This window comes from Mesoplodon densirostris, chromosome 16, assembly GCF_025265405.1.
Source record: "Mesoplodon densirostris isolate mMesDen1 chromosome 16, mMesDen1 primary haplotype, whole genome shotgun sequence".
Lineage (NCBI taxonomy): Eukaryota > Metazoa > Chordata > Mammalia > Artiodactyla > Ziphiidae > Mesoplodon > Mesoplodon densirostris.
This window is the reverse complement of record NC_082676.1, coordinates 66,584,537-66,597,418: the sequence shown is the minus strand read 5'-3', so window position 1 is coordinate 66,597,418 and position 12,882 is coordinate 66,584,537. Positions and strand designations below refer to the sequence as shown.

Genomic DNA, 12,882 nt, shown 5'->3' with positions numbered 1-12,882 from the left:
GAAGCAGCCCGTCTCTTTCCCGCCCCCCGCCGGACGTGGTCCTTTTCTTGCCAGCCCCTCGCCGGAGGCGGGTGCACACTCTACAAAAGTTCCGGATCAGGGAGCTGCGCTGGTGGAGGTGGAGGGGTTGGACTAGGTTAGAGGGGCTCCCCCGGTTCTGCCTCGAGTGGTGGTGGTGGTTTTTTTTTTTTTTTTTTTTTTTTGCGGTACGCGGGCCTCTCACTGTTGTGGCCTCTCCCTTTGCGGAGCACAGACTCCGGACGCTCAGGCTCAGCGACCATGGCTCATGGTCCTAGCCGCTCCGCGGCATGTGGGATCTTCCCGGACCGGGGCACGAACCCGTGTCCCCTGCATCGGCAGGCGGACTCTCAACCACTGCGCCACCAGGGATGCCCCTATCGCAGCATTTTAATGCTAGTGCTCATCTCTGCCCCAAGGTCCATCAGCAAGTCCAGGCATCCCTAAACTAGTCCTGGATCCCTCCATCATCTCCGCCTCCTTTCTCGCCCTCCCCGGGACCCCAGGAGCAGCCTTCTAACGGCTCTCCCTCGGTTCCTCGTTCCCCCTGATCTGAACCCCGCCCAGCAGTCAGGTACCACTCTTTGGCCCAAGGTTCCCCCATAAGTCCCCACCGCGCTGAGTAAATCCCAAACTCCCGGCCTCTTCCTCTCTCCGCGCACCTCCAGCCACGGTGGCTTCTAGCCCTTCTTCCAGCTGGGCAAGCTCTTCCCTGCCTCATGGCTATCGCACGTTTTCGCCCGCTGTCCTCTCCAGAAGGACAGCTCAAATGTCCTTAAACCTCTTCAGAGTTCAGCTTAAATGTCACGTTCTTAGAGGCCTTCCCTGGCCACCCCGTCTAACGTGGCCTCTCCAGTCACTGTCACCTCCTCAGCGCTTGTCACAACCCATTCCTTTGTATACTGGTTATCATCTGTTGCACACGAGTGTGAACTCAACCAGGCAGGGATCACATCTGTCTCTGTCTCCAAGAGCTCGAGTGCCTGACCAGACCTGTTCACACAAGCGGCTCGGCTCAATCAGTGACTCTGTGAGCCTGCCTTTCTCTCCTGGGTATGACCCCTGGTCTGTCTGTGTTGCACTGTGTGATCTTGTAGGACAGTGGTCCCCAACCTTTTTGGTACCAGGGACCAGTTTCGTGGAAGACAATTTTTCCAGGGACGTGGGGCGGGGTTGGCTGGGGAGGTTCAGGCGGTAATGTGACCGATGTTTCAGGTGGTAATGCAATCGATGGGGAGCGGCAGATAAAGCTTCGCTTGCTCGCCTGCCGCTCACCTCCTGCTGGGCGGCCGTGAGTGGAGGGGGTGTTGCGGACCCGTTTTAGGATATCCCTGACCCATTCCTATCCTTAGTTACCCTGTGCATGAAACAGGCCTCATTTTTGCCCTTCTGGAAGGATGGGCTAGATCCTAGATATTTTGGAGGGAATGTTATGTGTAATGATTTTAGTGTCTCTCCCCCCCGAAGCAGTGAGAGGTTAGGGACCTTCTGTTGGTCGCTGCTGGGTTTCCAGTCCGGCACAGTGTTACCTGCACGTTTGTTGAAAGAACCAGTAAGTCTGATGAGTTGAGAGGTGCACAAAAATTCAGACTTGGGCCACTAAGGACAGATACACCTTCAGACACCAATTCAGACATGTGAAAAACCAATTCAGACGTGTTTTTACAACTTTTTTAATATATATTTTTATAAACAGGTCACGTGATAAAATAGCACAAGAAACACTTACCAAATATAAGGTTATATCTTCCGCATATACAGGAGAATGAGGTCGTATGTACAATAAGAAAATGATTTTAGGGGTTGGTTGGTTTTGTTTTCCTCTCTCCCCCTAATTTTTCCTCCTACAGTCGTTGGAAATATCACAGCTTCAGTTGCATTAATACTTTGGACAAATGGACAGCTGCCCCTCCCCACTAGGGAGCTGTGGGGAGGAGGGGCTGAAGAAACTGGCTCCTGACCACCTCAGCCCTGGAGCCTCTGGCCAGCGCTCCAGGGGCAGGGAAATCTTTGGGCTGTTGAACTGTTTCTCTTCAACAGCATCTCTCGCTCGCTCTTTCTCTCTCTCTCTCACTCTCTGGCTCTCTGGAAACTGGTTACTCTCTTCCAACCGGATGGGGGGTGGGGGGAGTGTCCCAAGATTGGATGTGGGTGCTGTATATCCTGGGGCTCAAGGTTGGGATGGAAGGGGGTCCCAGCCCCCTCCTTAGTAATTGCCAAGATGTGCCAGCACCCCCGGGACCTCCCAATATCTTGGGATTGGACAGAACACGGTGAACCCATGTGGACAAGTAGAAGTTTGGGAAGCTGGGGAGGGGTGTGAGGCTAGAAAGGAGCCCTCCCTCCTCTGGGTGTTGAGGGTGAGCTGGCCACTGGAAGATCGGAGCCGCTGGCTGGGGCCCCCTTTTCCAACTTCCACCTGACGGATACCTGCCCTGGGTGAAGTGTGATGCTGAGGGGCCTGGGCCCAGCTGGCTACAGGGGCTGCGGGGCAGGGTCCACCCAGGACTGCTCCCAAGGCCTGCAGGCCGTGATGGTCGCTCCAGCTTCAGGTCTCTCAAGGTAGCTGTACTACCCCTGGGTTGAGGTGGACTGGAGCCAGCTGGGCTAATGTTGATTATGCCAGGGTCACTGTCAGCCCAGCGGTCCCTCTCCTCATCCAATTCTGCCCTAGCCTGGCCAGGGCCCAAGGACCTTAGGCCTGTGGATGGGGGTGGGGCGAGCACGGCCTGTCTCACACAGCGGCAAAGAAGAGGTGAGGTCGCTGGGGTCAGGCTGGTATGAGGTGGGGGAAGGGCAGGTGGGACTTGGGCTCCTGGGCGGGCCATGGCTTTGGCGGCGGCCTGTTTCCCCTCGCACCCCTCGGAGGGCTCCAGGCGCGGTGCAGTGGAAGATGCAGGAAGCCCTGGGGTCTCCTCCGGGCCCCTGTGTCCTGAGGGACCCAGCTCCCCTCAATCCCCCTGGGCCCTGCCAGGGGTGGGGGGGACAGCGGGGAGACAGAGCGGGGTGTGGCGGGGAAGGTGGTAGGGGCGGCCGTCTGGCGAGCTCAAAGCGCCCGCAGGACCGAGCCCCAGCCCCCCCCCCGCACCCAGCGGGCGGGCAAACGATGACGGCGGCTGTGGCGTGGTGGAGGGCGGGCGTGCAGTTGCGGGTGCGAGGGGCATGCACAAATTCCCCGAGCGTGCGTGCGTGCGCGGGGCTGACCCGCCCACCGCCCTCCCTGCTCGAGGCGGGGCCGGGAGGAGAGCGAGGGGCCGAGAGGCGGGGAGGCCCCGCGCTACTCGACGACGAGGCAGCGGGGCAGGTGCTGCGAAAAGTACTTGAAGAGCTCGGGGGTAGCCCCAGGGCAGTTGGTGAGCTCCAGCTCCTCCAGCTCCTGCAGCTGCACCAGGCCCGACAGCCCGGTGGCGGTCAGCAGCGGACAGCCTGCGTTGGGCGGGAGGCGGGGCGGCGGCTGAGTGGGCGCGGCCCGAGGGCTCCGGAGGGCGGGGCTGGGGGAGGGAGCTCGGGGGCCGGGCAGGACCGGGCAGGACCGGGCCGGGCTAAACTTTGCCCGGCGTCTCCGCCTTCTGACTGGGACTTGGGACGCAGCGAGTCAGCACCAGGTATGGGTCTGCACAGGGGACCCGGCAGGGCTGGCGGAGTCGGACTAATGGGGGTGGGTGGTCACTGTCCAGGAGGACCGCAGGGGGGGTCTCACCTGCCAGAGACAAGAGACGCAAACTCCTCATGGCCAGGAGGTGCTTCAGCCCGAAGTCCTGCACCTGGGCGGAAGGCGGGGCGAGTTAACTATTTCCGTTCGCGCCCCGAGGGAGCCCCACTCCTGGGGTCAGGCCATAGGGGGCAGGGGGTGGGTTCAAAACGGGGGTTCTCAGCTCCCCACGGAGTCGGTGAGGCCCTGGGGACTCTGCGCTTCGCTTACGTCGGCCGCTTGGGTGTGGAGGGATCCCAGACTTCCTTACAGGATCTGAGCGGGCCGGGTGCAGGCCAGCGGCTTGTCTGGGTGGGAGCTTTCCCCGTGCCCCCCACCTCCCCTGCCTACTCCCCAATCTCTGGAGGCATGGAGGGCTGATACCTGGCAGCACCATCGCAGGTAGAGGCTGCGAAGGGACGACATGGTGGACAAATAGCTGAGGCCAGTGTCCGTAATGCGTACACACCTGTGGTCGCAACAGAAGGAGGCTGCCCACCTTCAAAACACCCGACCCCTTCCTCCTTTTCCCGAAGTGTCCCGGGCGTGAACTCCCCTCCTGCCCCAACATGCCCCGCCCTTTCCATAGCCCCGCCCCACCAGGCTCCGCCCCCACCTGACCCCTCGGTGGTATTCCCTACTCGGGGGACATAGCTCAGCCCTGCTCTCGTGTTATAGCCCACACTAGGCAGGCCTCTTATGAGGGCCCCGCCCCCCCTTGCTGCAGCCCTACTCTAGCTATAGGCCTGTCCACTAGTCCATTAGGCTCCCTGCTTAGAGATCCGGCAGGCCTCGCCCAGCCCTGCCCTCCATGGCCCCGGGGTGGGGGACGCGCACACCTGTCCAGCACGAGCTCCTCCAGGCGGTGCAGGTCGCAGGCCACGTACTCGAGCGCCATGTCGGTGATGCGTGGGCACCACGAGAGGTCGAGGCTGCGTAGCTTGCGCAGGTTCTCGGCCACAAGCTCGACACCATCGTCGGTGACCTTGGAGCAGCCAGAGAGGCTGAGTGCGGTGAGGTTGGGCAGGCTGTGCACCACGTTGACCACGCCGTGGTTGGTGATCTCCCAGCAGGAGAGCAGGCGCAGCGTGTGCGTGCTGTGGCCCTGGCGTGCCGTGAAGTAGGCCAGTGCTGTGTCCGTCACGTGGTAGGCCTGTAAGCTCAGCTCAGCCAGGTTGGGCAGCAGCTGAGAGATAGCCGCGATGGCGTCGTCGGCCACGTTGATGCAGTCGCTCACACTCAGCGAGGTGATGCGTGCGCTCAGGCTGGACCACAGCCCAGCTTCGGTGAAGTCGTTGCAGCCTGACAGCTCGAGGCGCACCACGCCCTGCATCTGCTCCAGCATCACCTGAGGGCGGGCAGGCGGGCAGGCGCGGGGTGGGGTCAGGAGGCCCCGACCTCCACCTCGCCAGGGAGCAACCCTACCAGGTTTTCCCCAGACACGCCCCTTCCCCCAGGGCGTGGTGAGGATGGTAGGAGACAGGGCAGAAGGAGCCCTCCGAGGGGCAGGAAGCTGTGTTCTTAAGCGTGTATATGGTGTAAACATGCATCAAGCTGTATTCTGACAAGTGCACTTTACAGTGTGTTCATTACACTTGAACAACATCTAAAAGAGGAGGCAGAGCACAGGGGGCCTGGGAGTCCAGGGCCTGGCCAGAGCAGGTGCTCAGAGCCATAGGTGTTCACGATGTGATGTTAAGAGTCCAGGTTCTGGGGAAGGGGCTGCCTCCACAGCTGCTCCTCTGACCTTTGCCCCTGTTCCTCCCACCTCCTCCAGCATCCTCCCTACCCCATGTGAGCTTCTTGGGCATGCATGGCCTCGCATTTAATTGACTGCTTTGCTGTTGCTGTCTTGAAATTCTTAGTCATCTTTGAACAAGGAACCTGAATTTTCATTTTGGTCCTCCAAATTATGTAGCCAGTCCTGCTCCCTCCACCCCAGAGCTACACTCCTCCTCAGGACACCGACCCCACCCTTGGCTGCTTTGCTGCTTGTGCGCCCAAGGTTCTTCCTACTCCCCCCACATGCTGAGTGGCTGCTGCCTGGCCCTGCCCCCCATCCCTGCCCTTCTGGGCCAGTGGTGGTGCGCACCTCCAGGCCGGCATCAGTGATGGTGGAGCGCTTGAGGCTCATGGCCTTGACGCCCTTCTTGGAGAGGGCATAGTTGTCGATGAACTCACAGATGTCCAGGTCAGAGACACCGACCAGGCAGAAACCCTCAAAGCCACGTGCTGCGAAGCCCTGCAGGTTCACGAACTCCTTCTCACCTCCAGGCAGCACTGTGTAGAGCTCCTTGGCATGCAGCACAGGCGTGAGGCCCGCCCAGAACTTGGGCTGGTAGAGCACACGCCTCCAGGCCTTGCACACCTGGGCCAGCACGCACCTCTCGCAAGCTGAGAAGTACCAGAAGAGGCCATTGAGGATCTTCTCGTCTGTGGCCAGTGGCGGCCGCTCTACCGGGGGCCCGGGCACTGGGGCTAAGGCTGGTCCACCAAGGGGGAGCCCTGCCTGGGGGCACAGGCCCCCGGCCAGAGCAGCCCGGGGTGGCGGAGCAGCCAGGCTGGGTGGTGGGAGGGTGGGCGGGGGTGGCTGGCAGGGGCGGTTCTTGGCAGCCGGCGTGCCCTTGGTGATGCTGGCTGTGCCCAGGCCGTTCGGCTGGCCTGGCAGCTTCACCAGGCCATTGCGAGGCAAGCATGGAGGCTTGGGGTCGCCGTCGACGCCCGGGCTCGACATCTTCCTCGCTCGGTCTGCAGACAGGGTCCAGGAGAGGGTAGTGAGTCTGCTGCCAGGGCAGAACTGGACTCCTTTCTATCCATGGGCGTCCCCTCCCATGCCATTTCCAGAACCACCCAACAGAAAGGATCTGAGTGTAAGTCCCTCCCTCCCTGACTGAGCAGTTACAGGAAGGCAGGGCTGGTCATGACCACGACACTCCTTGAGCACCTACTGTATGCACTGAGCTCAACCTCCACCCACTCACAGAGCTTTTCGATACCTAGGTACTGTGGCTCCCATTTTACAGATGACAGAACAGAGATGGAGGGACATTCCCCCATGACTGCTCTCTTTACCTTTGCTGCTCACCATCAATGTCTGCCAGGCCTGCCTCTGCTGGACAGGGGCTGGGGAACTGAGGGTTTGGAGCATTCTCTGGCCACTCCTCTATGGGGTGCCTGCGTAGCTGTCTGGAGTGGTTTTTGAGTAAGCCATCTGAGACTCACATACTAGCCTCTGAGAATCTCAGTGGCTACAGGAGGTTCTGTGGCTCAGAATCTACCCAGAGAAAGGGCAGGTGTCTTCCCAGGGTGCTTACTGTGATGCCAGCACAGTGAGCCCCGCACACATACTGTTTCTTTAATCCTCCACTCAACCCACTGAGGACGATGATGTGATGACTGTACCCACTGTACAGATGAGGAAATCATGGCTGAGGCAGCATGAGTTGCTTGCCTGAGGTCATAGTAAGTGGTGGAGCCAAGAAATGGACACTGAGCTGGCTGTGGAAGGCTGTGTGTAGGGAGCTTCCCACAGGGTGGGGGCTGAGACCACCCCCCAGCTCCCCTCCTCAGGCCTCCAAGGCTGTGAATGGGTGGCAGAGGGCACTGGGCACAGACGACCCTGGAGAGAAGGGGCAGCAGGACCCCCACAGCGCTACCATCTGTCCCACATTCCGGATCTCCTGCCCATCCCCACCTCAGACGTTCAGCGAGGAGGGAGCATACCCAGTGGCTCACCCCACTCTGGCTGTGTGGCTTTGGGGAGCCACTTCCTTCTCCAAACCTCACTTTCCTCACTTCAAAGCCCCACGGGACAGCATGTGACAAGGACTACGTGCAGTGCATGGCTCATAGTGAGCTTGCTGGCCCAAGGGTGAGCGGACAGGAGCCCCCAGGAGGGAGGGGAGCCAGTGGTCCTGCCCTGCTCTTCCCAGCACCACACCCTCCACTGGCGTCCAAGCCCTGGACAGGACAACACTTGCCAGTATTCCACATCTGGGGAGGGGGTGCATCCTGGGCTGGGTCCAAGGGTCTTACTGTAACATGTGGCCCTCATGGCTGCCAATCAGCTTTGGGTCCAGAGGCCTTCCTGCCCTGGTAGCCATGAACTTCCAGGCTGGCAGTCCACCCCAGGGCCTCCCTCCCCAGAGGAGGCTCCCACACCTTGGCTGCCCCTTCACTACAGCTCATGACCAGGTAGTAGCAGCCTCACACTGGCTGATACACGACATCCCTGACAACATTTGCTGAATGCCCGCTGGGATAATTGTGTATTTCAACCTTACAGCAGCCTGGGTGGGGGGCACAGGGGAAAGCACTACTGTTACCACCGCTTTCAGATTAGGAACTGGAGGTTCCCAGGAGGTACAGTTCGCCCACACTGGAAGGGGTGGCCTGACATGAGGGCTGCCCGATATCGCTTAATGCCAGTACATAGGAGGGGACCATCCTGGGACAGCAGTGCCTCATGGAGGGACAGGATGAAGCCCACAATTGTCCCTGCCCCACTCCTGGGGCCAGTGGAGAGGCTATCCTGGCAATTCCCTCCTGCGGTTTGTGCTGGATACAGAGGGGTAGCCCCAGCCTGAATACCTTCTGTGTCCCCAGAGCAGGGCACGCCGGCTTCCTGCAGAGCAGGTGCGGGCGGCCTGACGCCCGGCGGCAGCACCATGGACAGCGCCCCTCCAGCTGTTTCGCGCGGGCTAGGAGACCAGGCCAGGCCCGGCCCGCTCCACCACGGACAGCGGCGGGGTGGGGTAGGGAGGGGTACAGCCCGGCAAACCCAGTTCAGCTGGAGCTGGGAGGGGCCCTGGAGGCTTGGGGTGTGGGGCGCGGGGAGGAGACGCCTGCTCGGCTAAGATCCGGAGGAGGAGGCGGCGGAGGCGGCACCAGGGGAGAAATAACTCAAGAGCAGTGCCGATTTAGGTTGAAAATTCTCCCAGCCATGGGTGTGCACGTGGAGCGCCTGAGTTGGGGGGATCACGTGTATGCCCCGGGCATCTGCGGGGCTCCCTTGCCGTCCCCCACAGGAGCTCACATTTGCATACACCCACAGTCCCATCCCCACCCTCCAGACCTCAGGGTGGAACTGGCCCATGGAAAAGAGTCCACAGGAGGGAGGGGCCATGCCAAAGATGGCCCTCAGCAGCCTGTGGGGCGTGTCCAAGGCCTGACTGCCCCTCATCCCACACCCCATCCCCGGCCAGAAGGCACTGGTCAGCCTATTGGTCAGCACCACCCCCATGCCCTAGGTTGGAGCTGCCTTCCCACAGAGGCGGTCCTGCTGCTCCCCAACCTTGTCCATGGTCTTCCTGTGCTCCAGCTGCTCCTCATCCTTAAGCCTCTGACCCAGCCTGAGCCCTGGCTCTTTAGCTCAAAACTAGAAACAGCCACACCTTAGCCCAGAGGTCAGGGCTTTGGGAGAATGCTCACTGTTCACTTCGGAAATGGGTCTGCCTGCCAGTTAGGCAAGAGGTCCCTGGGGGGCTGGGATGAGGGCCCCTCTGCCTGGCCCCTACCCTGGCCCCACCCCCCCAGCCAGACGGGTTGAAGAGCCTCCCACCTTCTTGGTACCTGCCCCCGCTGCACCCAGTGGGGCCAGGAGGACCTGCTTGGATTTTCCTGCCAGGATGGGGCAGGGGCAGCTGCCAGTGCACTGGGGACTACTTCCCCTTTAGGGATAAGCACCAGGAGCTAGCGCCAGGAAGAGAGGCTTTTAAAATAAGATGGCCAGGCTTGCACTATTCTTAGCCTCAGCCCCTGGTGTGTTGTGTCTCTGTGTGGAGTGGAGCTCTGGGGGAGGCCTCCTCCTGGGATAGGCTGCAGGGGCTCGAGGGTCCTGGGTTCACCCCAGGAGAAGGAGGGAGGTGATGGTCACTACTTTAGTTGTCTTGTCCTCATCAGCCTGAGCCAGAGCTGGATCAGGGTGCCACTTGGGAGAGCTAACCATGCCTCTGTGTTTCCCCAGCAGACTCTCGTGAAGCATGGCGGGGGGGGGGTGTCCCAGGGGCTCGCGGGAGGACTCCAGACCTTGGTGGCTTCCAGGCTAAGGGTCTGCAGATTGCCATGCTGGGGCTTCATAAGGAGCTGCCTCTTCTGCAAGTCAAGTCACTGGGCCCCGAGACCAAGCAAGTCCATCTTACAGCCTCACTTCTGGCCCCTTTCTAGTCCTGACCCTACAGTTCAGCCAGACCCTCTGTCCTGCATTCCTCCTCCCCTCCCCTCTCTGCCTGGGCACATGCTGGTCCCCCTGCTTGCTCAGTAGGCCTCCCTGCTCCGTAACCCTGCCAGCTCCTTCTCTTCCACCCTTCAGTGTGAGCACTGCCCCTGCCTCTCCCTGGGGGACCCCCAGCACTGAGAAGGCATATCCAGAGTCTCCGCCATCACATGGATTATCATCACTGTCCACCTGTCTGCCTCTCCTTGGCTGGGGACTCCTTGAGGACAGACAGCATGACTACTGAGTGGCCTCTCAGTGCTTGCTGAATGAAAAGAATGGCAGTCCATTTATCAGGGTCATGCAGAAAGGGGTGCAGCTGACAGAGGCCCAGGAGGCGGGATGGAAGGCAGTCAGTGGAAGAGCTGTAGCTCAGCTTGTCAGTCCTGGTTGTGACAGACGCCAGTGTCCATAGGGGAGGGAGGGGTTGGTGCCAGAGTCCCTGAGAAGGCTCCCAAGACCCTGGGGCTTGGGGTGGGCCTTGCCGTTATTCAGACCTTCGGGAAGAGGACAGCTCATGTCTCCTTTTTGACTGAGTCCCCCCCACCTTGAGAGCTGCAGAGTTAAGGAAGCTGGCTGCCTGTTCCCCATAATCTGGCCAGACCCAGGGGGCAGGGGACAGGAAGCACCAGAAGGGAGGGAAGCCTGGTCCTGCTCTGCTCTTCCCAGCACCACGTGCCCCCCCCTCCCGCCCACTGCTGGTCTGAGCCCATCAAACACTGCCTGACCACAAGTGGGGAGAGAGAGGCTCAGAGAGTGAATTTTCAGAACTGTACAAAGCTGGGATTTGACCCCAAGACTCAGGCCAGGCATGGTGGCCCAGAGGGCAATCCTGGGCCCCCACCAGCCTGCTGCTGACTCCTTTCTCTACTCTGTTCTGCTTCAGTCCCTGTGCCCTCCCAGCCTGGGTCCCTCGGCTGGGGTCTCTCCCAGCGTGCCCCTGTCATGCCCCTGCGCTCCTTCCAGAGGCTGCAAGCTGATGTCAACCACTGGGACACTCTTTTAGATTGCTCATGCCCAGGAAACCCCCCACTCCTCATGGCCCTAAGCTCAGAGGTCTCTTCCTCCATCCCTGATGCCCCCATGTAATGCAGTGTGCCCTGGATGCTGGGGGGCCCGGCCCCAGTAGAACCTGCACTGACCAGTTCTCCCTGCCAGCTGAAGACCCTGGAGCTGGGCAGGGCATTAGTAGTCAGAAAAACTCACATCAGGTCGATCTGCAGTAGTGGCCCCAGGGGCTGGGGTGACAACTAGGATAGTTTGGGATTGGGGACACAGCGCAGGCTGACAAATTCCATGACAAGCCCTGTGACTCAGGCACATTCACATCCCTGCCACTTTGCACACGTCCTAGCAGCAGCGCTCCTCTCCCGCCCCCAGCTCGGAGATGCTTCTGGGGTGCGGGCTGCCCCACCCGTGCATTGGGGGATCTGGGAAGGGAGCACGTGGGCCTCAGGAGAGACCTGAGTCGGTGCTCAGCAGACCAAGTCCTGAGGCCAAACTAAGGGCAGCTCAGCCACGTGGGGCCGGGTGCCTCAGGGGTGGGTGTTGGGCTTCAGTCCTCATCTTAGCCTCTCTGCTCTGAAGGACCTGAGCCCCACAGGGCCTAGCCCTGGGGCATCTAGTGCCTCAAACACTGCCAAGGGAAGGAATGTGGCCTGAGCCCACCCTGGTCTGGCTAAGGCTCCTCCCGGGCCACTGGTAGGGAAGGTTCTGGGCCACCCACTTACCCCATAGTGCTTCCTTTGCTGCCACCATCGCTCTTCCCCTGAGCCAGCCCTCTGAGACACAGCAGCAAGCTCCCACGTGTGACAAGATGGGGGCTGTGGACAGCTGACAGTGCCAGCCAAGGAACCCCTTCCCCGACCTCTAGGTGAGGTGTCTCCCTGGCTGAGTAGGCCTGCCTGAGGCCCAGCTGTCTTGAGTGTCCCAGGTGCCCTGACCTTGGGGCCACTTGTTTCCTTCTGAGCAGTGGGAAACAGGACTCATGCAAGTGCCCTGGAAGCGGGTGTGAGCTGCAGGGTGGCATCTGTCCCATGAACCTCCCCAGCATTAGAGGTGCCCATAGGCCTCCCAAGGCAAGGGGTGGTAGAGGTGGGGGAGCCAGGCCAGGCCGTGGATGAGGCAGGCACTGGGCCAGATGAATCCTGGGGTCCCTGAGGGCTGAACAGCCCTCCCTGCTCTGCCAGTGTTTATGACTGGGGCTTGAATTTCCCTCCTCCCCAGACAGCACTCGGTCCAGCCCTGTGGCCACCTCCTGCCAAGCCAGTGGGTCTCCATCAGGCCTCTGCCCTGGCCTGTGGGACCCCAAACCTCTCAGGGTCCTGAGCCAGCTCAGGCCTTTTGCTCCAAGGCTGCTGTCCAGTATCCCTCAGAGGAGTCTGCTGGAAGAAAGGGCCCCATGCCCCACCTGGCCCCAGGGACGCCTGTGCTGACCCTGGTCAGTGGGTCCTCGGAGGCGGCAGGTGAAGCAGCATCTGCCATCTGCTCTCTCCGTGGAGGGAAGGCTTCTTGTGCAGAGGCTGGGAGGGGCTGGAGGAGTGGCCACTGGGCTGTGGGTTCTCTGATGCTCCAACAACCAGGCCTTCTCTCCTTCTGGGGTCATGGGTGGGGACTCTCCCCACCCACTCAAACTCTCAGAAGGACAAGACCCTCCCCCAGCAGCCTCAGGGTGCCCAGTTCTCCTTCTGGGGCCCTTCAGCCTTGGACATCGCCCAACCCCTCCTCCAGAGCCAGGCACGTGGCCAGCCCCCTCCCTTCGCCTTGTCTTCCCACTGTGGCAGCTCCAAACAGGGCCAGGTTCAGGTGTCCAGAGGCAGATCAGCCACCGGGCCACGCGTTCACAAGCTCCTCCTGGAGTGTAATTGTATATAACACCTGTCTCACAGGGGCAGGGGCTCATGGTGCTGGGGTGGGGAGCCCAGAGTGCAGTGGGGTCCAGGACCTCACCCAGCCAACC

At 60.9% G+C, this 12,882-nt stretch overlaps 1 protein-coding gene across 1 annotated transcript; it reads right to left on the bottom strand.

Annotated features, from left to right (window-relative positions):
* Positions 1–3,295: 3,295 nt before the first annotated feature.
* Positions 3,296–6,443, bottom strand: FBXL16 (F-box and leucine rich repeat protein 16). The gene is made up of 5 exons (XM_060078833.1): positions 5,802–6,443; positions 4,549–5,057; positions 4,094–4,178; positions 3,719–3,782; positions 3,296–3,444 (listed from the first exon to the last, which is right to left on the bottom strand). The coding sequence occupies exons 1-5, from the start codon at positions 6,441–6,443 to the stop codon at positions 3,296–3,298; spliced, it is 1,449 nt and encodes a 482-aa protein (XP_059934816.1).
* Between the last annotated feature and the right edge of the window lie 6,439 nt (positions 6,444–12,882).

Bases quoted from the DNA above. Each gene is read 5' to 3' on its own strand.
- FBXL16 (XM_060078833.1), bottom strand. From the start codon at position 6,443: ATGTCGAGCCCGGGCGTCGACGGCGACCCCAAGCCTCCATGCTTGCCT. The intron at 5,058-5,801 runs GTGCGCACCACC...GCCCGCCCTCAG, and splicing joins TCACTGATGCCGGCCTGGAG to GTGATGCTGGAGCAGATGCA. The intron at 3,445-3,718 runs GTGAGACCCCCC...CGCCCAACGCAG, and splicing joins GCGTCTCTTGTCTCTGGCAG to GCTGTCCGCTGCTGACCGCC.